The 26,052-nt window shown below is 38.6% G+C and overlaps 1 protein-coding gene across 1 annotated transcript in view; it reads right to left on the reverse strand.

Annotated features, from left to right (window-relative positions):
• SNX6 (sorting nexin 6) overlaps positions 1–25,745 on the reverse strand; it is a 62,006-nt gene extending 36,261 nt beyond the window's left edge. Inside the window, exons 1-6 of the mRNA XM_058738791.1 lie at positions 25,530–25,745; positions 25,326–25,373; positions 9,169–9,273; positions 8,182–8,292; positions 4,995–5,116; positions 2,878–3,001 (exon numbers count right to left, since the gene is read on the reverse strand). Of these exons, the coding sequence (XP_058594774.1) occupies positions 2,878–3,001; positions 4,995–5,116; positions 8,182–8,292; positions 9,169–9,273; positions 25,326–25,373; positions 25,530–25,535 (516 nt within the window). The 5' untranslated portion in view covers positions 25,536–25,745. The remainder of the gene's footprint in view (positions 1–2,877; positions 3,002–4,994; positions 5,117–8,181; positions 8,293–9,168; positions 9,274–25,325; positions 25,374–25,529) is intronic.
• Between the last annotated feature and the right edge of the window lie 307 nt (positions 25,746–26,052).

Below are 26,052 nucleotides of genomic sequence, written 5' to 3' on the forward strand. Positions count from 1 at the left end.
TGGTCAACTAATCTTCGACAAAGCAGGAAAGAAATCCAATGAAAAAAAGACAGTTTCTTCAACAAATGGTGTTGGGAAAAGTGGACAGCAACATGCAGAAGAATGAACCTGGACCACTTTATTACACCATACACAAAAATAAATTCAAAATGGATGAAAGACCTAAATGTACGATAGGAAACCATCAAATTCCTAGAATAAAACACAGGCAGCAACTTCTCTGACCTTAGCCAGAGCAACTTCTTACTAGACACATTGCCAAAGTTAAGGAAAACAAAAGCAAACATGAACTATTGGGACTTCCTTAAATAAAAAGCTTCTGGGGCACCTAGGTGGCTCAGTCGGTTAAGTGTCAGACCCTTGATTTCACCTCAGGTCCTGATCTGATGGTTGGATCGAGCCCTGCATGGGGCTCTATGCTGAGTGTGGAGCCTGCTTGGGATTCACTCTCCCCTTCTCTCTCTGCCCCTCCCCTGCTGATGTTTTCTCTCTCTTTCAAAAATAAACTTAAAAGCCTCCTGCACAGCAAAGGAAACAACCAACAAAACTAAAAGATAGCCTACAGAATGGGAGAAGATATCTGTAAATGACTATCAGATAAAGGCTTAGTATCCAAAATCCATAAAGAACTTACCAAATTCAACACCCAAAAAACAAATAATCTAGTGAGGAAATGGGCAGAAGACATGAACAGACACTTTTCCAAAGAAGACATCCAGATGGCTAACAGACATATAAAAGATGATCACCATCACTTATCATCAGGGAAATACAAATCAAAACCATGATGAAATACCACTTTACACCTGTCAGAATGGCTAAAATTAACAACATAAGAAACAGCAAGTGCTGGCAAGCATGCAGGGAAAGGGGTAAACTCTCTTGCACTGTTGGTGGGAATGCAAACTGGTGCAGTCACTTTGGAGAATAGTATGGAGGTTCCTCAAGAAACTAAAAATAGAACTACCCTATGATCCAGCAATTGCACTATTAGGTATTTACCCAAAGGATACAAAAATACAGATTCGAAGGGGTACATGCACCCCAATGTCTATAGCATTATCAACAATAGCCAAACTATGGAGAGAGCCCAAATGTCCATCAATTTATGAATGGATAAAGAAGATGTGGTACATATATACAATGGAATATTACTCAGCCATCAAAAAGAATGAAATCTGGCCATGTGCAATGATGTGGATGGAGCTAGCATATATTATGTTAAGTGAAATAAGTCAACCAGAGAATGACAAATCCCATATGATTTCGCTTCTATGTGCAATATAAGAAACAAAACAGATGAACATATGGGAAGAGAGGGGGAAAGAAAAGTGAGGGAAACAAACCACAAGAGACTCTTAATGACAGAGAACAAACTGGGTTGACAGAGGGAGGTGGGTGGGAGATGGGCTAGATGAATGATAGGTACTAAGGAGGGCACTTGTTGGGATGAGCACTGGGTGTTGTACGTAAGTGATAAATCACTGAATTCTACTCCTGAAACCAATATTGCACTGTATGTTAACTATAAAATTTAAATTAAAAAAAAAAGTTAAAAAACCATCACCACAACTGGGAAACAATCAATAATCTTTCACTTATCATTTTAACAAATACTTATTTTACATCTTAATTGTCAGCCATTATTCTAAAGCAGTGAGGATACAATGGTGTAAAATTCAAGCCTTGCTTTCAGAGAGCTTACATTTTAGTAGAGAGAACAGATAATAAATACATAAAAATTTAAAATACAGACATATAATTTCAGATAGTACTAAGGGATTTGGCAATGGGACAGAGTACACAGAGCATGAGGCTCCTCTAGCTCAAGTGGCCTTGCACTGATAATACTCACTGTATGCCTAAGCTGCTCTACCAATTATTATTAAGGTTTTGGCCAAGGCCATGAATAAGGTTAAGCAAAAACAAACACATAAAAGTAAAAAAAGTGATGACAGCATTCTATCATGTGTTCTTTGGCAACCCAGTCACAAGTTATTTTCAGCTTCTATAATTCATGACATAGCCAGAATTTTTTACAGTTCCTAGTTGTAAACGACCACATGCCAGTATCACATACCATATTTACACTTGTGAAAGTATCCAGGCTTAAAATGCTGTTTCTGTGATCCTGAATTACTTCATACCCTTTCAAAAAAATGTGTTCTCTCTATTGCTAGACTTAGGATATTTTATTGTCATGTCTACTAAAACCAAACCAGAAGGGCAAATTTATATACATAAAATTCTTTGATCTTGATGTCAACTTATAAGCAAATAAGCACTATGCTACATTTATTTTCTGCTAAAATGAGTTAATCTTGTCATTCAAATATAAATCCCAAGATCTGTATCACCTATCCATTAAAAAAACTTTTGCCAGTACTATGAATGAAGAAATCTTTAAAGCTCAACCACATCAATTTTTCTATTTGCACTGTAACAGAGTTTTCAGGCAGGGAAGGAGGAAGATTAGGAGCAATTGGCACTGAAAAAGGTCAGTTAAACAGATCAAAAGGCAATGATTAACCCTAAAGTAATCTAGAATTCTTTAGCTCAAGCACCTCCCTGGAATTTCAGAAAACTTCAAACTCAAATTTAGGAAACAATCAAGTTGATAATCCTATTTCTTAAGAGGTTCACAATTGAAGATGAAAATCAATGTCCCATGCAGTAACATGATTTAGCCTCATTTCTTCAATTTCTTCATTTCTTCTCTAGTTGTATTGAAATACTCTATTACCACTAAAAAAAATGTCATTTTACACTACCTTGAAAAATAAGAACATTACAAAAAAAGGGTTTTTTCTAACTACTCCCTGCCTTTTACAGTGACTCTAAAAATAAACCTTGATTACTGCTTTAATCAATACTCACATCTTGATTATATTCCAAGAAGACATGGAAATTTAAGTCTTTTCTCAAAATAGGATGTGCTGCCACACGACATAGGAACACTTCATGCATTGCAACAGTCTTCTTGAATATTGCCAAATATTCACTAGAAACAATACACATAATTAAAGGTAAAACACTGCATCAACTAGAAAATAGTCTGTAACAGTTTTCAACAAATACTCCAAATTATTCTAAATGCAAAATTAAAGATACAAATATATAATCCATGTAAACAAAGGTTTTAGTTGAACTGTTAATAAAATGTATAAAATCCAGCTCTGAAAAGACTTCATGCTAGTTAATAGTATTTATTATATTTAAATGTTAATATTTTTAAGTTTTATGAACTTTTCTTCCTATGCAAGTTGATGTTAAAGATAACTATAGGGGTGTTTGTTTTCAGCTCCAGAGAAAGTACACTACAAATTATTTGATACAATCTTTATGGATCAATTTCTCGATAATTACTGCTTTTAAATACCTGTGTACAAAAAAAAATCTAAACTCAAACCTCAGTAAGCATATTTTCAACATTAATAATTATTTTCATCTAATGACCCAAACACACAAGAAAAAAAGCACACCACAGAGAGACTAATTTTTGTCATTACATTGGAAAATTATGTTTAAAATATTTTAATTTCATCAGTGAATCACAGTGATCATATAGTAATATACGTCAGTTTGAAAAAAGAAACACTCAAGGAAAAGGCCCAATATTCTTGCTTCAACTACGTGCAAGGAGGATAAATTTTACATACCAGCAAACCAGCAGGACCAATGTTGGGAGAAGTTTGATCTCTGTGAGGGTAGTCATTCAGTGAAGACAAAAAAGAAGGATGCAGAGGATGGAGGTAGCAGTAGAATAAACCCAAGGTTCTCTGTTATCCAACCCCTAACCAGACCACAAAAGAATCATGATCAGGGCCACTGGAAAACCACAGATTCTTTAATATTAATGTGCTCTGCTAATTTCCAGTTTTCAGTCTTATAACTATAAAAGTATGTATCTCTGTCTCTCAGACTATTGCTTGCACCCAGCATGGACAAAAATCTTAAAATATGTCACCTTACACTTTGACAAAAAAGATCTACTTTGCTAATTTATCTTGTCAAACGAGTTTAGCATTCTGAAGAGGAGTCTAGTAGCCAGGTGCATATATGCTTAAAAACTGAAACTAAGTGGAAGAGGAGAAAAGGAAATGAATGAAGAGGAGAAATGATCAGAAAAAGAGTGATGGAGGTGATGATGATACAAGGGAAAGTGTTTACTTGTACTGCTCTCAAAATACAGAAAACAATATCCTGTAAATCTAAAATTACTTCAAATGTCTAATAAGAAGGGAAAGATTCTGCATTTTCAGCAAATATGCTAAACGCAAAACAGAAGTTATCTCCAGTTTTTTCAAAGATTTAATGCATTTCTAGTATATGTGAAACTAATAATCATTTAATGAAAAACATTTTAAAACTATTCTCTTTTTACTTTGCTCCTATTCTTTTCCCCTTAGCCAGAAGCCATAGGCAGAAAGAGGGCAAAAATTAAACACAGACACAGCCATTTAGACAGGTGCACGCGTGCACACACATGCACGCGCGCGCGCGCACACACACACACACACACACACACACACACTTTTTAAAAAAGAAAACAGAGTATGTGCAGAGTTGCTCGGTGCATATTTCTATGAGAAACAGAAAACAGAAGTTTGGGTAGTATGCACACATTGAAAAAAGAAAACCAGGTTGGCAATGACTAAGGCCTTGTAGATAAAAACCAAAACAACTTATATTCTGCTTCAAAAAGTCCTATTTCCCTTTCTACTATTTTTAAATAAAGTTTTGGACCCCCCATTTTCAATTTTCAGAGTCTATTTAAAACATTAATTTAAAGAATTTTACAATGTAGACAATTATTCTATAATTTTCCTGTAGGCTCTGATCATGATCATTAAAACTGGTTGTTTGGCTTAAACCTGCATCTTTCAGAAAGGGTCACTGTGGTGAAATGATTAAAAGGATGGGATATCAGAGAGCACAGAAAAAAGGCATTAAAATAAGCACAATTAACAAAACCAACAACAAAAATCACATACGCTTCCAGTTCCTGTTTCATCTTTGTGAATTCTTCCTTTGTCATGGACCCTTCTCCTTCTCCAAGCTTCTGTAGTTTTTCCCTTGAAGCATCAAAGTCAGGTCTTGGTGGTGCTGGTGGGATCTGTAAGAAAACCAAATCACTAATTTTAAAGACTTTTAGTTTTCACAGCAACTGTACTACTGCTACCATAAAAGACTGTGTCTGGGAGAGCTAAAGACATCTTGAATGAACACGGCACCAGGAATATCTCAATTCAGGTTAGAAAATTTGATTAGGTCCTTTGCACAAGGAAGAAATACGGCAGAGCACTATTTTCTAGTATTAGAACAGTAGTTCCCAAACTTTAATCTGCAGATTCCTATGTGGCAACCTAGAGTCTTCAAATGTATAAACACATTAAGCTCTGACTATACACTAAATTAATATGCATACCAATTTTCAGAAGTATGTAAATAGTTTGATCAAATACAAACATATATTTTTAAATTAATGAATTCATAGTAGCTTTATGCTATTCTATGTTTCTTAAATTCATGGATGCCAACAGTACAATCCACCAAGGGACGTTAAAAAGGGTTCCTTAATTGGAGGAGTGCACCAGAAGCATAGAGCACGGACTTAAAACCAAGACAACAAAACAGAGATTAATGACTAACCTCATTCCATTCACTCACAGTAAGGGAGTGAGTAAATACTTATCTTAAGTAAAAATATAGTATCTAGAAGAGACATACCTTTCAAGGGAAGGATAGAAGAAAAAAGTTTACCTTAAAAGGAAGGGCTTACAAATAAGAATTGTTAAGGGAAAATGATGGGAAGCAAAGAAAGCAAGAAGAAAAGATAAGTAGAGGAAAAGTTAAAGAATGAATACAAGAAAAGAGTTATGCTTGAGGAAAGCAACAGGGAAGGAAGCATCAAGTACAGCTAAGCACATACTCACATCTACTATGCACCAGACATGATACTGAACAATGTGCATATAAAGATAAACAAGACATGGTCTTGGGTGCCTGGCTGACTCAGTTGGTAGAGTATGCGACTCCTAATCTTGGGGTTGTGAGCTCAAGCCCCATGCTGGGTGTAGAGATCACTTAAAAATAAAATCTTGGAGGGGCGCCTGGGTGGCTCAGTCGGTTAAGCGGCCGACTTCAGCTCAGGTCATGATCTCGCGGTCCGTGAGTTCGAGCTCCGCGTCGGGCTCTGTGCTGACAGCTCAGAGCCTGGAGCCTGTTTCAGATTCTGTGTCTCCCTCTCTCTGACCCTCCCCTGTTCATGCTCTGTCTCTCCCTGTCTCAAAAATAAATAAAACGTTTAAAAAAATAAATAAATAAAATAAAATAAAATCTTGGAGCAGGGGCCTGGGTGGCTTAGTCAAACGTCTGACTTTTGATATTGGCTCAGATTGTGATCTTGCAGCTGTGAGACTGAGCCCCTCGCTGGGCTCCTGAGCATGGAGCCGGCTTAAGATTCTCTCTACCTCTCTCTCTGCCCCTCCTTTTCTCATATGTATGTTCTCTCAAAATAATAAACACTAAAAATAAATAAATAGGGGCACCTGGGTGGCTCAGTCGGTTGAGCATCCAACTTTGGCTCAGGTCATGATCTCAAGGTTTGTGAGTTTGAGCCCCACGTCGGACTTGCTGCTGTCAGCCTGTCAGCACAGAGCTCGCTTCAGATCCTCTGTCCCCCTCTCCCTGCTCCTCCCCCACCTGCATTCTCTCCAAAATAAGTAATTAATTACCTATCTATCTATCTACCTATCTACCTATCTATCTATCTTAGGGTGCCTGGGTCCTGGGTGGCTGAATTGGTTGAGCATCTGGCTCTTGATTTTGGCTCAGGTCATGATCTCAGTGTGATAGGGTCAAGCGCTGTGTCAGGCTCTGTGCTAAGCATAGACTCTGCTTAAGATTCTCTCTCTCTCTCTCTCTCTCTCTCTCTCTCTCTCTCTCTCTGCTCCTCTTCCCTGTTCCTGCTAGCTAAAATAATTTGAAAAAAAAAACAAAAACAAAAACAAACTTTTTTTATATGTGATTAAGTATTTTTTTTACTTATTATTTTTTAAGATTTACATCCAAGTTAGTTAACATATAGTGTAATAATAAAAAAAAATATTAAAAAAAACAAGCAAAGATGGTCTTGATCTTTGAGGAGTGTTTAGTCTATAGAAGGAAATTGTAGTAAGAAAATGCCATTAGACAAGATGAGGAAGAAAAGGTGGAAATAAGATGGGAAGAGAAGAAGGAGTTTCCAGTTTGGTGAACACACTGACATGCTATGGAGGTGGAAGGTGGTATACCTGGAGAGGGCATGAAAGTTATGCCCCAACCCCAATCCCTGTACCTTGTCCTATGCATCTCTTCCTTTGGGCTGTCTGGTTGTATCCTTTATATAAACTGGTAATTTTTTTTAAAGAAAAAAAAGAAAAAAATGTACGGCCAGTGGTCAACCAAATTTCGAGTTACACAAAGAAAAAGCAAATGACTGAGAAGAAGTAGCACAAGGATGGAGAAAGAATCAAGTCAGGATAATTTCAAGGATATCAAATGAAACTAAATTTCAGGAATCTGAGTGTGGACAATGGCTAAGGCACAACATCTGGTACATACTTAGATTAGATGACTTCTTAAGGTACCTCCAACTCTAAGTATTTGTCTACCTAAGTGTTCAAAACCAGTATGGTTTGTAACATCCCCTTAATTAATCCCTAGGAAAAACCCATTTCACTTCCAGTAAACAATAAGAATTTAAATTTAAATGAAGGAGCATAGGGGCGCCTGGGTGGCGCAGTCGGTTAAGCGTCCGACTTCAGCCAGGTCACGATCTCGCGGTCTGTGAGTTCGAGCCCCACGTCGGGCTCTGGGCCGATGGCTCGGAGCCTGGAGCCTGTTTCCGATTCTGTGTCTCCCTCTCTCTCTGCCCCTCCCCCGTTCATGCTCTGTCTCTCTCTGTCCCAAAAATAAATAAAAAACGTTGGAAAAAAAAAAAAATTTAAATGAAGGAGCATAACATAGCCATAACTCCACACTTTCAAACTAGGCAATTTAGGATAAAAGGTGATCGTACATTGTGTTTTCTAATTGGCAATTTAAAAAAATTACACCAGTTCACTAAAAATTTAACACATAATAAAGTACCTAAAAAGCTCCTAGAAAATGGGATTAAAATGGAACCCCAATACTCACAATATAACCTGCATAGTCTTCATTTTCAACGAAGGAATCATGAAGCCAGATAAATTCCTCATGTTGTCGAACAACAGAAAACTCATTTTGTTTAAAATTTGGCAACGAACTCTGCAAAGACAGAGATTCTCTTGAATAAAAATCAAAATTGCACTAAAAGGCTTTTAGTAAATATTTTTAATCTTATTTTTGTAAATTAGTCTCATGCGAAAGATTATCAGCACTTTTAAACTCTATTATGAAAACTCGGAGACATCAGACAAAATTATCCTGGGATGTTTGAGAAAATAATTTGACAGACTTATTATACTTATACTGCTACCACCATTTAAAAGTTATCTTACTAATATACATCAAACTCAACTATTCAAAGAAAAATAGATCTACAGTCTGAAAATATGCCTAAAAACTGAAATCCAAGAAGAAAATAATTTGTAAGACAGTAATTTAATTAACTGAAAGAACAAAACAAAATTGAAAACAAGAATGATGAAAGATATTAATAGAAGTCTAAAGAAAATTAAACCTGCATTACACCTAGGTTTTGTGAGTAATTGGTAAATGTTAGTCTTTAAAAAGTGCATTTTTTAAAAAAAAAGTACATTTCCCTGGGGCACCTGGATGGCTCAGTTGGTTAAGTGTCTAACTCCTGACTTTGGCTCAGGTCATGATCTCACAATTTGTGGGATGGAGCCCTGCGTGCCCAAAGCCTGCTTGGGATTCTCTCTCTCTCCCTCTTTCTCTGCCCCTCCCTCCCTCCCTCCCTCACGGATACTCTCTAAATAAATAAATAAACTTAAAAAATTTAAAAAAAATTTAACAAGTACATTTCCTTAAAACTGTTACAATAAAAGCAGTAGCTTATAAACTAAAATATAGTTTACTTCTAATTATGTTCAAAACCAAAGTTCCAGTCAATATATTATCACATATATAACATCTGCACAATAAATAGCTAAAATAGTACAAGTACAAAATCACATTTACCTTTGTGTGAACAGTGAATTTTACTTTATCTCTCTCACTCAGAGCATCAGAAATGTCCACTTGCAGAGCAGCATCACTTTGAAGATCTACATTTATTGCTTTAAGCTAGAAAAAGATAATACCTTAATAAAAATCCTATGGGCATTTATAGAATCTCATTCTTTTCTCAGACATTAACACAATGCAAAAACAAAACAAAACAAAACAAAATAATCTTAAATCTAAAAAAGTACTCAAGTTCATTAGAACTACATACATATTTTGAAGGGCAGGTTATTTGGGTATGTTATTATCTTAATCAATTTTTCATTCTATAGTATTCAACTACGCTTTGTATGAGTCAATGGGCTAACCATTATTCATTATAATTTCACTCAAAAAGTAAACTATTTTTTCTCTCTCCTCTTCTTTGCCATTGTGGTGTGTGAAGTTAACTGCTTCTTACCATGGGTAGCAGCAGGGAAGTCTGGAAGGTACCCTAGCCTAGGAGCTCGGATGACCTGGGTTTGAATCCCATCTCCGCACATTAATATACTCTGATTTGGGTCTTCTCACAAGACTTGCAGAATCACGCTTAAAATGTGGCCAAGAAACAGGGGTGCCTGGGTGGCTCAGTCAGTTAAGTGTCCAACTTCGTCTCAGTTCATGATCTCATGTTTTGTGAGTTCGAGCCCCACGTCGGGCTCTGTGCTGACAGCTTGGAGCCTGGAGCCTGCTTCGGATTCTGTGTCTCCCTCTCTCTCTGCCCCTCCCCCCATTCACATTCTGTCTCTCTTTCTCTCAAAAATAAATAAAGATTAAAACAAAAAAACAAAACAAAACAAAAAAACGTGGCCAAGAAACAAAAGCAGAATCATCCCATTCCCCAGTGAATTCGGATGAAAACTGGTAATAAAATCAGGTACAACTCCAAGAGGAGCCACTGGAGAAGAACCAAGCTGGTCTAGAATGGATAGCACATGAGATGGCATATATATTTATGCTGCATGAAGGTTACATACTTGTATTCTATCACTCTGTAAACATCACTACCACCTCAACAATAAACATGTTTTACTAGAAAAATGATTTTTCTCTGTTACTATGCTTCTGCACCAGTAAGATGATTCAGTAATAAATATGCAGGACCTTTTGTTTGAAAGAAATAAATACATAAAATAAACTATTTTCCAAGAAGATGGTCCATTAACATTCAAGTGTCCTAAAATTAAGGGAAGTATCTACCTTTTAGAACAAGAAAAATAATGAAAAGGCTAATAATTTTAACTCTATTGCTTATTTTAGTTCAGGAATTTACAATGAAACTATTAAATATATTACATATAACATATTTATAGTGCTAAAAAATGGCAACATAATACTCAATAACTACCTCCTGTGTAGGAATTAAATCTCCCATTTTACTCTACAAGCTTTAATATACTTAAATGATTGAATACGTTCTCTATGTAGTGCTTCCATTTACTCGTCTATGAGAAGACTTCTCTATAATTCTTTTTTTAAGTTTATTTATTTTGAGAGAGAGAGCTCGTGTGCACTTGAGCGGGGGAGGAGCCTGACACGTGGCTCAAACTCATGAACTGTGAGATCATGACCTTAACTAAAATCTTAACTAACTGAGCCATCCAGGCACCCCCCCGCCTTTTTTTTTTAAAGTAAACTCTATCACCAACGTGGGGCTCCAACTCACAATCCCAAGATCAAGAGTCACATGCTCTGACTGAGCCAGCCAGGCACCCCTCTAATTCTTACCATATTTATAATTCTTAAATTTCATCTATATTCTTCCCCTTTAAACAAATATGCATTCTAAAATGTTTGACTAATTTGGAAACCTATAAAAAAAATCAAACACACTAAAAGATGAAAATAAAGTCTTAGCCAGCTGCAAAGATATGAAATATTTAAAGTCTAATTAACTACCCAGCCTGCTTCAAATACTCCAATTGTAAAACCCAGGTCTTACTTTGGGAATCTCACCTAATCATCAGCATTTCAAATTTTAATTACAATGTAAAAGGAAAAAAATGCTGGAAGCAGAATTGTTTATGACCCCAGTCATATATTTAAAAGTGCAGGGGCACCTAGGTAGCTCAGTTGGTGTCCGACTCTTGATTTCAGCTCAGGTCATGGTTTCACGGTTTGTGAGATCGAGCCCTGCATCAGGCTCTATGCTGACAGCATGGAGCCTGCTTGGGATTCTTTCTGTCCCTCTCTCTCTCCGCCCCTCCCTCGCTCGCATTTTTCTCTTTCTCTCTCAAAATAAACAAACTTAAAAAAAATGCATACATAAAAGGCTTATAGGAAATATAACAAAATGTGACCATCAGTGGATTTTCTTTATATATTCCTTCATTGTCCCAATTGTCCACAATATGCATGCATTACTTTTACAAATGGTGGGGAGCCCCCTTAAAATGGAAATCCCATGATCTATTAAAATATTAATTTTAGGAATTTTTTCATTAAATAGTTGTTTAACTTCCATTAGTAATGAACAAAAGTAACATTTCACTTCTGTACTATTGGTTCTAGATTGAGTTGACCTGTTTTTAAAAGATAAAGACCATTACAGGGGTGCCTTGGTGGCTCAGTCGGTTGAGCGTCCAACTTTAGTTTAGGTCATGATCTCGTGGTTCAGGAGTTCAAACCCCATGTTGAGCCTGCTTTGGATTCTCTCTCTCTCTGTCTCTCTCTCACTCTGCCCTTCCCCTGCTCGTGCTCTTTCAAAAATAAACATCAAAAACATTTTTAACAAAAAAATAAATTACATGGTACTGGGGTGCCTGAATGGCTCTGTTGGTTAAGTGCCCTACTCTTGATTTCAGCTCAGGTCATGATCTCATGGTTTGGGAGATTGTGCTGAAAGCTCAGAACCTGCTTGAGAGCCTCTCTCTCTCAAAATAAATAAATAAACTTAAAAAAAACCCAAACACTTAAATTATGTAGTACTATCTCTGATGGCCTTTAGTAAAAACTTTATAGGTAACTTAAGTTTATATTAAGTTAAATTTCATCAGTAATCATCTTTTTTAAAGTTTATACTATAACCTTACATAAATTATTTAAAAATTTGTTATTGTACTCAATGCTATATGTAACCATTGTCTGATAAAAGAAATGAAATTAAGAGTTGCCTTGAGGGGCACCTGGGTGGCTTAGTCAGTTAAGCGTCTGACTCTTGATTTCAGCTCAGGTCATGATTTCATGGTTTATTGAGTGGTATTGAGCCCCACATTTGGCTCTGGGCTGACAGTGTGGAGCCTGCTTGGGGTTTCTCTCTCAAATAAACAAACAAATAAATAAACAAACATTAAAAGGAAAAAAAAAAAAAGAAGTGTTTCCTTTTTTCTCTTTACTCACAATCAGGACACTTTTAAGATGCTTATTGTGGTAGAGTGAATAATGGCTCCCCCCAAAACATGCACATCCAAATATCTGGAACCTGTGGACATTACCTTATATGGCCAAAAAAAAAAAAAAAAGGCTCTGCAGGTGTGATTAAATTAAGGATCTTGAGATGGGGAGATTATCCTGGATTTCCCAAATGGGCCTTAAATGCGTTACAGATATCCTTATAAGAGGTGCAAAGAGATTAGACACAGACAAAGGGGAGGGCGACAGGACTATGGATGCAGAGATTAGAGTGATCCAGCCACAAGCTAAGGTTTGCTGGCAGCCACCAGAAACCAGAAGGGACAAGCAACAAATTCTTCCCTAGAATCCCAGGGAGCATGGCCCTGCTGACACCTTGATTTCAGTTCAGTGATCCTGTTTTCGGACTTCCGGCCTACAGAACTGTGAGAGAATACATTTCTGCTGTATTCAGTGATCAGATTTGTAGTAATTTGTTAGAGCAGCCACAGGAAATTAATAAATTTATCATTACGATTTTTGGAATAATAATCTTGGCTTTTCTTATGTTTTCTCTGCCTTGTCAAGCATTTCCCAAATACAACTGATAGGCATCAACCTGGGTACTTGTTAAAAATACAGAACCCCAGGCCTGATCACAGGTTTATCAAAACAATCATCAGGGAATAGCCTTAAAAACTGTGTTTGGAAACCCTAGCCTAGACTTACAGGGTTGTCTTTGCCTTTACAATCTTTGAAAACTTCAACTCAACTGCTAATATTTTGTTTTTAATGATTATATAAAACATTGTTCCCAGGTGTTATATCTGTATGTACATTTTAATTTCCAGATTTATTTTAACTGTTGCATTATCAATTTTCAGGATTTCTACATCTGAATAGCTGTTATTTATTCTTCCAATTCAAAGTTATTCCCAATTATTTCTTTCTTCCATTTCCTTATCTCTGTATATCAAATATACTTGCCTCCTTTTTTCTGATAGCACAATGCTTGGCTTTTTTAAATTTTAACTTTTTTTGATAACAAATATTCTTATGTTATGTATTTACTGCTTTTGTTCTTGGATTCTCTCTTTTCAGGTATACCTTACATACAACGAAACACAGGTTTTAAGTATATAATTTGAAGAGTTTTGACAAATACACAGGTTACACACCTGTAATCATGACCACAATCATCCCCAGAAATTCCCATTAACTTTTACGTTTCTACTTTTTTTTCTAACTCTTCTATAAATTCTTTTGTATGCCTTACGAAAGCTTGTAGTCCTTCACATACGGTCTTACAGCTATTAATCCAATCTATCATTGTCTTTTTCATTCTTTTATTTTTTTTAATTTTTTTTTTTTAACATTTTTTATTTATTTTTGGGACAGAGAGAGACAGAGCATGAACGGGGGAGGGGCAGAGAGAGAGGGAGACACAGAATCGGAAACAGGCTCCAGGCTCCGAGCCATCGGCCCAGAGCCTGACGCGGGGCTCGAACTCACAGACCGCGAGATCGTGACCTGGCTGAAGTCGGACGCTTAACCGACTGCGCCACCCAGGCGCCCCTCTTTTTCATTCTTTTAGCAAGTATGTTCTAGAACTGATCTCAGGAAAAGCGCATGAATCATACATAAACAGGGTCACAGCAAACTGCTGATGCTGAGATTGTGACTCCTTTAATTTATTTTTCATACTAGATTCAAAATATCAGTTTCACATCTCAATTTTTTTTTCCATTTCCGAGCTTACAGAGAAAAGGAGACAAAAAGGAATATTTTGTTTGACAATAGATTTGCTTCACACACATCAGGGTGTTTTGTTTTGTTTTGTTTTAAGCCCTGTTTCTAATAACTAAGATGTGTAATGGAAAAGCCAGCCAATAAATGAAATCATCCCCTACACAAATACAAAATTTCCAATGAAAGCTAATCTGCTATTATTTCATCAATTCTAGATGCATACTTTGCACATTTTAACATCTGAAATAGGAATGCCTTATAACTGATGACAAATACCAGTTTAATTGGCAATCTTTTTTCTTTCTTAGTGGCATATAAAGTATACCTTCCAGTCAATTGTGCCTTAGATTTGATAAATTTTTATTGTAAATTTAATATTAATTTCATAAAATATACACAACATTTTTCAGGCATGTATTCTTTTTTTAGAGAAAAGTTAATGTTAGTTTTTAATAAGGGAAAGAGTGAAAGCAAACAACTTATGATTCATCAACATTTAATTAACTTTTTGAAATTAGTGAGGTAAGTGAAGAAATTCTCATTAGACTACATTCACCAGTTTCATCCTCATCTGGGCTGACAAACTTTGCAGTCTTTTGTCAAAGACTGGCTAGGTTAAACATTAGTGTCATGGTCAAGAAAAAGACAAGACAGAGCAAATGGATTAAGCAACATAAATACAGTACCATTAAAAAGATAATTTGGAAGACACTGTCCTATTGCTGATTAATTTTCCACATGTAATTTTTAGTAAAGAAAACATTCACTACTAGTTTACTATACTGACTCATTTACTATAAAATATCTACTTTAGAACACTTCTTAAAAATTAGTTGTTCATCTTTTGCCAGAAAAGCAAATGTATAGAGATGGATGGATGGAAGAAGGAAGAAAAGGAAAATAACTGACTACTGTATAGCCTCCCAACTGGTGTCTTGCTTCTGTCCTTTTCGATCTTTTTTAAAAAAATTTTTTAACGTTTATTTATTTTTGAGACAGAGAGAGACACAGCATGAACAGGGGAGTGGCAGAGAGAGAGGGAGGCACAGAATCCGAAACAGGCTCCAGGCTCCGAGCTGTCAGCACAGAGCCCGACGCAGGGCTAGAGCTCACAGACCGTGAGATCATGACCTGAGTCGAAGTCAGACGCCCAACCGACCAAGCCATCCAGGCGCCCCTGTCCTTTTCCGTCTTTAACCTATTCCTTATAATCCTATTAAACTAAAAATCATTCCTCAGCTCAAAACCTAGAGGTCCCTACTTGGAGAAAAGCCAAAGTCCACCAGGCCCTACAAAGTCTGCATCGGACATCATCTCTCAGGCTAATCTATTATTCCTCTGGCTAACTGCAGCCCTGCCATATGGCCTCTTTGTTGCCCCTTAAATACAGAAGCATGCTGCCACCTCAGGAGTCATTGCACTCACTGATCCCTCTACTGGAACATTCTGCCCCCAGGTGTCTATCTGCATGACTCACTCCTTCATTTCTTTCAAGTTATTTACCAAAATGTCACCTTTTCAAGAAAGCCTTTCCTGGCAACCCTAAGACTGCAACTCAACTCCCCTCCACCCCCAAACAAATCCCTATCCCCCCTTTAAAAATATTTGTTTATTTAACTTATTGTTTATTTATTTGAGAGAGAGCAGGGGAGGGACAGAGAGAGAGAGGGAGACAGAAGATCTGAAGTAGGCTCTGTACTAACAGTGGAGAGCCAGCAGAAAGCCAGCAGAGAGCACGACATGAGGCTTGAACTCACAAACCTCAAGATCATGGCCTGAGCTGAAGTCAGATACTTAATCGAATGAGCCACCCAGGCACCCCAATATTTATTTATTTTGAGAGAGAGCGAGCATGTGCACAAGCGGGGGAAAGGAGAAGAGGGAGAGAGAATCCCAAGCAGGCTAGGTGCTGTCAGTGCAGAGCCTGACTCAGGGCTCAATCCCACAACACCTTGAGATCATGACCTGAGCCAAAATCCAGAGTTTGATGCTTACCTGACTGAGCTACTCATGCACCCCACACCTCATTTTTTTCATAGTACTTGCTTACCATCCACTATATTTTATTTTTTTAACAGTCCTCCATAACTATCATGTCAGCTCTGTAAGGACACAGATTTTTATTTTGTTCATTGCTATATTCCCAGTGGTGGACCTCAATAAATATTTACTGAATGTAGAGAAGAGTAGAAAGAAAGGTGGTAACCATAACTGGGCTAAGAAACTGTAATTAAGAGTATAATCAACAGAACACCCCTGAGACAGACAGAAGTAAATTTCATTAGGCTCACGAATTCAGGCCAAATTTTAAATTTATTTAACTCCTAGCACAAATATGATTTTTGGAAGTCCTGTTAATACATCATTTTTATTATTACTGTACATCTTATACTGAGCAGTCAAATCAATGCTTGATTATATATACATTTTCTGGAAATTGGCATTTGCAGCCAGATTTTCTCTCATATACTATACCTGGTTTGCAAATTCCCATAATTAGTATCAATTCAACCATCAACTCTCTGCGTTTACACTTTGAACTGCTTGCTGTATGTGGATAGATAAAGTTACAGCTGGCATTTGCAAGCAGACTTCCTCTCACATACCATATCAGACACAATAAAATATTACTAGGGTATTAGTAGGGAGGGAAGTACTAATGGTGTTCACCTCTGCATTCCCTCTAAGTCAAAGTTAATACAAATGTACAAGTGTACAAATACAACACTTTACTCTTTACACAATATACTAATACACATTTATTTAATAAACTTTTTAATGAACTTAAAAGTATATTCAAACAACAGTCCTAGGTATTATGGAATATATAAGGTGAACAAAAAGCCTTGCCTTCAAGAAATCTGTAGTGAGGAACACAAATCAACTTTATGTAATAAAACACAAAAATTAAGTGTTTCCTATTCTCTTTTCCTTACCAGTTTTTACTATGTGTACAATTTAACCTTATCAATACCTCCTGTCCTGTGACCTTTCCATGTATCTCCAGTCTGTTACCCCTTTCTCTACTTCCCTCCTCTTCCACCCCACTGCATGGTGTATCACTCCAATACTTTTCTTACTGGTCCTAACAATTCTCATTGCTCTTTCTGCCATACTTGGCTTGCAAATTCCCACACTCAGGATCAATTCAACAATCATCTTTGCTTTCTGAGCTGCTGAGTGTGGCTAGAGAAGTCACAACTGGTCTAATACAAATTAATGGTCTTCAAATTGCATTAGGCTCTTAAAACCACTCAACACTCCTGGAAAGATCTGTTCAGCTCCCCTTCTGATTCCTTTCAGCAACTACACCAAACTTTTACTACCTCAACCATCTATATTTCCACGCCAACTCTCAACAAGTGACTTTGTTTCCCACATCCCAAAGAAATAAACACTAGCAGCTGTTTTTTCCTTAGACCCATCAATAAACTCTTCTAGCCTCATCATCTTCTCCACTTTCTCCTAAGTGGTATGGAGGGCAGAATTGTCTGCCCACCTGAGCATTTAATCATCCTGTCTGCTCCACAACCTGTTCATATACTGCTCTTCTAGTCAAGTTAGCCTCGGTCCCACAAACCCTTCACACACTGAGCACCTAATTTCCAAATCCAATACTTTTTAGTGTTCTTGACTTCTCTGGAGTATTTTGCCTTGGTGATCATTCTGTCCACTTCCTTTAAACTCTCTCACCTTCTGGGGACTTCTCTCATACTCTTCCTACCTCTCTCAGCCCTGTCAATCGATCCATTTCTTCTCTATAACCCTTAAATGTTGGTTTCTACAGTGCTATCTAGCCTGGGCAATCTCAGTCGTCCTTGACTATAACTCCTAAATGTGTATCATCAACTCAGACCTCTTATTCTAAGTTCCCAATTATACTTTCACCCTACCAACTAGACATACCCACCTGGATGTATTCACTTATTAACAAATAAATGCCTTCAATGTACAAACCACTGTCCTAGGTGCTAGGGATAGAGCAGTGAAGACACAATCCTCATCCTTACAGATCTTACATTCTAGTTTGGCAGGAAAGGGATTAAATGCCTTATAGGCACTTCAAATCCAACATATATGAAACCAAACATATTATCTAACCTTCTGTTTCTCTCTCCTGCATTCCTCATTTTCTCTTTTTCCTTTGCCCAGCCCATGTACTTATTCAGTCACTATGCCCTGTTAAATCTATCTCCTAAACATCTCTTTGCTATGTCCCTTCCTTCATCCCCTATTTCACTGCCTTAGTTATACCTTCATCATTTTTCATCTGGACTGTTGCAACGGCCTGTTAACTGGTTTCTCTGCTTTATGAAAGGAAGGATCAATCCACCCTCCACATCAGTTATCTACAATGCTATTTTCATCTAGGCATAGGCCTTTCCCAGCTTAAAATCCCTCAGGACTTCACACTGACTGGAATTTTAATTATTATGCACCTTACACTTAATCTGTACATATCTGCCCTTGTCCCATATCTGCCCCTGCTTCCTGTAAGAACAAGTACTCCAAGTAGAACCAAATTATTTACTCATGCTATTCACTCTGCTGGCAAGCCTTCCTCTTCCTGAGAGCCTACAAAATTCCTGCTCAACATTTAAGGCTTATTTCATTTAGGTAATAGCATAGTGGCTAAGAGTGCCAGACCTGCAGCTTGACTGGCTGAGTCTGAATCCAGCTCTGTTACAACCTTGGACAAGCTATTTAATGTCTCTGAACTTCAGTTCTCCTTTCCAAAGAATAGTAGCAACTACTTAACAGGGGTTTGAGAATTGAGTTAACATATGGAAAGTAGCCGGCACAGAGTAAATGCTACATTGGCATGCAGCTATCATTATGTCCTCACTACTTCCCCTTCTCTCAAAGGTAAACACTCTCTCCTTTGTACTCCCATGGCACTTTATCATAAGTCTGTCACTACAGTGTGATGGTCTTAGGGCGGGAACTTTCTTTTTCTTCTGCCAACATTCATCTTCTTATCCTCTGCCAATAGAATCGATGTCACATTTTTATCTAAAACAACTATCAATAAATGTGGAGTGTATTCAAACTGTTATGTAGGTACAAAAGAAAATGCAAACATCTGGCCAAGTCTTCAAAAACAAGTCAAATTTCAAGTGGAAAAAAAAATGTGAAGAAAAAAAAGCCACTCTACAACATTAAAAAGCATGCGTAAAGCAGACATTCAAGTGCAGAGGTGCCTGGGCAATGACAAATGGACTAGAGTATGTCTAGAGTGTGTATGTGTGGGAAGGACATACTGAGAAATAAGCCAGACTATAAGTGTCATGAATGGTGTTTAATGCTTGTGTAAGGAGTTTGAACCTTACTGCAAAAGAACTGGGTCCAAGTAAGTACTTTTAACTAGTGGCATTATATGATTTAGTCATTTTAATTAGGTAACTTGAAATACCTAACAAGGCTGGATTGGAAGGCAGACAGACAGGAGACACAGACCAATGACAGGAATTACTACAATCCAGGCAAGAAACAGCAAGGACATTAAGTGGGGCCATACAAATGAAAGATGGGATAAACAATATTTTTGAGATGAAATTAACTGGCCTCAGTGATTATACTAATATGGAAATGAAGGATGATTCAGGTTCCTTGCCTGCACGATGGAAAATAACATTAATGAAGATAAGGAATAGAGGGGGAGGAGTAAGACTAGGAGTCTAGGAGAGCTGTAGTTACTCCACCTGGAGTAATGCTGAAAACAATAAACATTTTATTTAGAACTAAAATCAAATGCTAAGAATTATGCCATCACACTGGCACCCACTGCTCTTATTTAACAAGCACAAGCACATCAGAGCAAAATGTGTCCAGTTCAAAGGGCTCATTTGTTTACTAAATAATATGTTACTGTCTTTCATTTTGGGGAAAAAATAGCCTATTATGTAGAGGTATGGCTACAGGATGGCCAGTATTTTTCAATACTGTGTATTTTTTAAAGCCTGCTTTTTAAGTTACTCATAAAACAGTATTTTCTTAAGGCTGTAAGATTCTCTTCTGTTCCAAATATCATCATGAAAATTTAAGGCTGCTTAAAAATGTGTTTTATTACTTATTTTTCTTAAGTTTATTAATTTTGAAAGAGAGAGAGAGTGAGCACATGAGTGGGGAAGGGGAAGAGAGAGTGGGAGAAAGAATCCCAAGCAGGCTCTGCATTTTCTGCACGGAGCCCAATAGCAGGGCTTGAACCCATGAACCGTGAGATCATGACCCAAGCTGAAATCAAGAGTTGGACACTTAACTGACTGAGCAACCTATGCACCCCTAAAAATGTATTTTAAAATACTGACTTTAACTTTGCCTACTTGCTGCTCTGTATGAAATGCTTGCATTATTTTTGAATCTGTGATTCATATCAAAATTCCTATCAATATATGCACTTCATGCTTTTTCTCTATCAAGACTCTCATTCTTTTTTTTTTTTTTAATGTTTATTTATTTTTGAGACAGAGAAAGACAGAGCATGAACAGGGGAAGGGCAGAGAGAGAGGGAGACACAGAATCTGAAACGGGCTCCAGGCTCTGAGCTGTCAGCACAGAGCCCGACGCGGGGCTCGAACTCACGGATCGTGAGATCATGACCTGAGCCGAAGTCGGACACTCAACCGACTGAGCCACCCACGCGCCCCAAGACTCTCATTCTTAAAAGGCTGAACAAGGGGCGCCTGGGTGGCTCAGTCGGTTAAGCGGCCGACTTCGGCTCGGGTCATGATCTCGCGGTCAGTGAGTTCGAGCCCCGCGTCGGGCTCTGTGCTGACAGCTCAGAGCCTGGAGCCTGTTTTAGATACTGTGTCTCCCTCTCTCTGACCCTCCCCCGTTCATGCTTTGTCTCTGTCTCAAAAATAAATAAACGTTAAAAAAAAAAAAAAAAGCTGAACAAGATAACCTAAACTAAAATTACAATGCTTAAAATTCTAATGACAACCTATTTCTATCAGGACAAACACAATATAAGGAAATTTAAACAGGCTAGATATTTCTGTTCTTATGAGGAAATAGCAGGATAACTGTGTAGCTATAATCAAAGTTCAGTGCCCAACAGAAACTTCTTGGATGCTTGCTGAAAAAGTAGTATATGTCCAGAGCTAGAACAAACAATCCTAAAATCTGTATGGAACCAGCAAAGACCCTGAACAGCCAAAGCAATCCTGAAAAAGAAAACCAAAGCTGCTTAGGCATCACAATTCTGGACTTCAAGCTCTATTACAAAGCTGTAATCATCAAGACAGCATGGTACTGGCACAAAAACAGACACACAGATCAATGGAACAGAGCAGAAAACCCAGAAATGGACCCACAAACATATGGCCAACTAATCTTTGACAAAGTGGGAAAGAATACCCAATGGAAGAGACAGTCTTCAGCAAACAGCATTGGGAAAACTGAACAGGGACATGCAGAAGAATGAACCTAGACCACTTTCTTACACCATACACAAAAATAAACTCAAAATGGATGAAAGACCTAAACGTAAGACAGGAAGCCATCAAAATCCTAGAGGAGAAAACAGCCAACAACTTCTTTGACCTCACCCACAGCAACTTCTTACTAGACAGGTTTCCAGATGCAAGGGAAACAAAAGCAAAAATGAACTATTGGGACCTTATCAAGATAAAAAGCCTCTGCACAGTAAAGGAAACAATCAACAAAACTAAAAGGCAACCGATGAATGAAGATGATATTTGCAAATGACATATCAAATAAAGGGTTAGTACCCAAAATCTGTAACAAACTTATCAAAATCAACACCCTAAAAAACAAATAATCCAGTGAAGAAATGGGCAAATGACATGAATAGACACTTCTCCAAAGAAGACATCCAGATGGCCAACAGACATGTGAAAAAAATACTCAACCTCAATCAGCAAGGAACTACAAATCAAAACCATAATGAGAAACCATCTCACACCTGTCAGAATGGCTAAGATTAACAACTCAGGCAACAGCAGATGTTGGTGAGGATGCAGAGAAAGAGGAACCTCTTGCACTGCTGGCAGGAATACAAACTGGTGCAGCCACTCTGGAAAACAGTAGGAAGGTTCCTCAAAAAATTAAAAATAGAACTACCCTACAACCCAGCAATTGCACTACTAGGTATTTATCCAACGGATACAAAAATGTTGATTCAAAAGGGCACATGCATCCAATGTTTATAGCAGCACTATCGACAACAGCCAAAGTATGGAAAGAGCCCAAATGTCCACTGACAGTTATATGGATAAAGATGTGGTGTGTATACACACACACACACACACACACACACACACACACAATGGAATATTACTCAGCGATCAAAAAGAATGAAATCTTGCTATTTGCAACAACGTGGATGGAAGTGGAGGGTATTATGCTAAGTGAAATGAGTCAGTCAGAGAAAGACAAATATCATATGATTTCACTCATGTGAAATTTAAAATACAAAACAGATGAACATAAGGGAAGGGAAGCAAGAATAATATAAAAATAAAGGGAGACAAACCACAACAGACTCAAATACAGAGAGCAAACTGAGGGTTGCTGGAGGGGTTGTGGGTGGGGGGATGGGCTAAATGGGCGAGGGGTATTAAGGAGGGCACTTGGTGGGATGAGCACGGGGTGTTATATGTAAGTGATGAATCACTAAATTCTATTCCTGAAATCATTATTACACCATATGTTAACTAACTTGGATTTAAATTTAAAAAAAAAAAGAAAGAAAAAGTAGTGTACGTCAATTACACTCGGATTAAAAAAAGAAGAAAAAGAAACAAGAGATATAAAAAAAAGTAGTTATCTGTCCTTTTCCCTGCTTCAGGAGGGCAGAACCCAGAAACTTTTGTTTTGTTTTCCAAACACCTCAGGTGATTCTGAAGCAAGTGTTTCAAGGCCACTCTGAGAAATACTTGTACTGGTTCTGGCATCAGAAACATGGTTTAAAGTCCACCTCTCCCACTCATTGGTTGTGTGACCTCAGACCACTTAGTTTCTCCAAGGTTCAGATTTTTCATCTGTAAAAGGCGAATACTAAGTTTCACAAAGATGATGAGAGGATATAATGAAACAATGCTTATACAGTACTTAACACAGTGCACACCTATAATTATTACTATGATTTATCCAGTTCCACAGGACAAAAATAAGGAAGAACTAGACATATATACATATTCACCATGACATTCCAAATGCTTTGTAATTCATGGTAATGTTTTTTCCATTTTCATATTAAAATTTTCATCTCTAAAATTCTACAAAAATCTCGTCAGGCATGCTCTTTGTCTCCCTTTTCCTTTAATTTTGGAATACATGAAAAAAGTTTTTGGCCACGTTACGTAAGTGCTTCCAATTTCATAAACAAATCGTACCAAAGGCATAAGGCAGTGAACGTGAATATTAACCAGAAAATACTTTTCATATCAACATAAATACTCAAAAAAATTAATATTTTTACTCAACATTAGTCAGATTTTATAGGAAAGCAAATCCTGTTTGCTTTTTCTGGTAGACCACAAAAATTAGACACAAAGTTATCTAAATAAAGAATGCCAACTGCTTTATATTTAGAAAAATCAGTTTAATTGGACTATAATCAATTCATCTCCTTTCATTACACAATTCTAGTGGTTTCCCCTATTTTAAAATCCTAAATGTAATCTATAAGTGACCATATATCTAACTCCACTGCCTTATCCCAGAAGATGCATATACACACACAGTTTTTTAAAAATTCATTAGAAACTAATTTTTTTTTTTAGAAATAACAGAAATCTACAGACGCCTGGGTGGCTCAGTTGGGTGGGCATCCGACTCTTGATTTTGGCATAAGTCATAATCCCAGGGTGGTGGGATCAAGCCAGGCTTTGGGCTCCATGCTGAGTGTGGAGCCTGCTTACAATTCTCTCTCTCTCTCTCTCTCTCTCTCTTTCTCTGCCCCTCACTCTCAAAATCAACCAATAAATAAACATTTAAAACAACCAGAAATCCATACGTATGATGCTTTCACACTAACTAGAAATTCTAAATGATGCTTTTGTGTAAACTGAGAAATTTATTAAAACATCATTTATAAAAGTATGCAGCCCCCTCTGCATCCTTTTTATCATTTGAAAGCTTTATAAAGCTCATCAGTTAATACTACCTCAGCTTGTATTTAAAAAACAATAATAATATCCTTCAAGAATATTTTATCACCTGCCAAAAATCAACTAACTGATGGGTCCCCCACATCATCTAACATGAATAAGTAAAGGCAAATGGAAAACTGAAGTGCAGTCTGTTAAATGTAATGGAACCAAGGAACCTTGCTGAGCTGCAATCATCATACATCAATATTTTTCAAGTGCTCACTTGTACAAGGCACTATACAGATTACACCCTTCAGCCAAGGCAAATGGGGGAGGGGGGGAGAAAGTGGGAGGGAGGAATCGGAGGCCTGGAGGCCCTTTCTTAAGTGGCATGCAATTGGCCTCAAACTACCACCAAGGGAACTCTGTAAAAGATGTATTTTTTGGACAGTAAGAAACGTAAAGATACCGTGAGCTTCCAGCACTTTGCAAAATCTGGCAGGATACTGGAGAAGAGTTAAGGTTCCGCGACAGTGAAATTCTTTGCAAATGGGTAATTTAGAAAAAGCTTGTACTATGTCTGTTTTAGGAGAGAAGGGTGGGCGGCAGCGGGTTGGAGGTCCACAAGAAGGTGCCGCCAGAAGATCTGAGAATGGGTTTTCACAGCCCCGAAAGTGTCGAGGGTGAGGGGACGGAGGGATCCAGCTCCGGCCTCCACCTCCACTTCCCCACCTGCCCCGACCCAAGCGGTGGAGGAGGTCCAACGGAGGGTCTGAGTCAGGGGCAAGCAAGCGGTCCTGGGTCCTCGGGAAATCAGAACGGAGCGGCCCCGAGGGAGGAAGGGCTGCAGGAGGGCGGGGCGCGGTGCAGCGAGGAAACCGAAAGGAGGACGGCGGGGGAAAGGGGCCGTGGGACCCGGGACCCTTCCGGGTACCACACCCGGGGGCCAAGACGGGGGCGGGAGGGTCCCGTCAGCGAGAAGGAGGCAGAACTTACTCCGCGGTCCTCCTCCGAGAGGAAGTCGGGGCCGTCGTCCAGGCCTTCCTGCGGGGTTGCCGGGCCCGGCGCACCGGGGGAGAAGATGGAGTTGGGGAGACACAAAGGGAGACATTAGTGCCAGGCCGGCGCGGCCCCCGCGCCCGCCCCGCGCCCGCCGCCCCCACCGCGCGCCCGGGGCTCGGCGCCGCTGAGAACACCCACCATCATGGCTGCTCCGAGTCGAGGGCCAGCGCAGGCGCGCACCGCACCGCGGGGCCGGAGAGAGAGCCGGCAGCAGCGGGAGGGGCGGGGCTGGTGGCGGCAGGCGGGGGCGGGGCCTCGGAGCAGCCCGCTCCGCCCCGCCCTGGAGCCGAGGGCCGGGGGCCATGAGCGGTAGGAAAAAGGAAGGCAGGGCCCTCCGCCCAAGGTCGAAGCACCCTAGTCGGAAAGGCCCCAAAGGCCCAGACCCACATGGCTGCTGGCAGGTCTCAGCTGGCCGGCTCTGACCCGGAAGGAGCCCAATGCCACCCGGGGAGCTGTCCAGTTCCCTTTCCCCGAGGGCTGCAGTGAAAAAACCAAGCAAGCGCTCTCCAGAAGCCACAATAAATCATCTTGTCTTTGTATTATGCCACACGATAATTAATCACAATTAATATTTTGCCCATAGAAACTGTGAGAACTAAGGGCCTTCACACAGTCAGCTGTAATCAAGCGTTTACTGTTGATGAGGTAATAACCTCAGGGT

Source organism: Neofelis nebulosa, chromosome 7, assembly GCF_028018385.1.
Source record: "Neofelis nebulosa isolate mNeoNeb1 chromosome 7, mNeoNeb1.pri, whole genome shotgun sequence".
In the NCBI taxonomy this organism is placed as follows: Eukaryota; Metazoa; Chordata; class Mammalia; order Carnivora; family Felidae; genus Neofelis; species Neofelis nebulosa.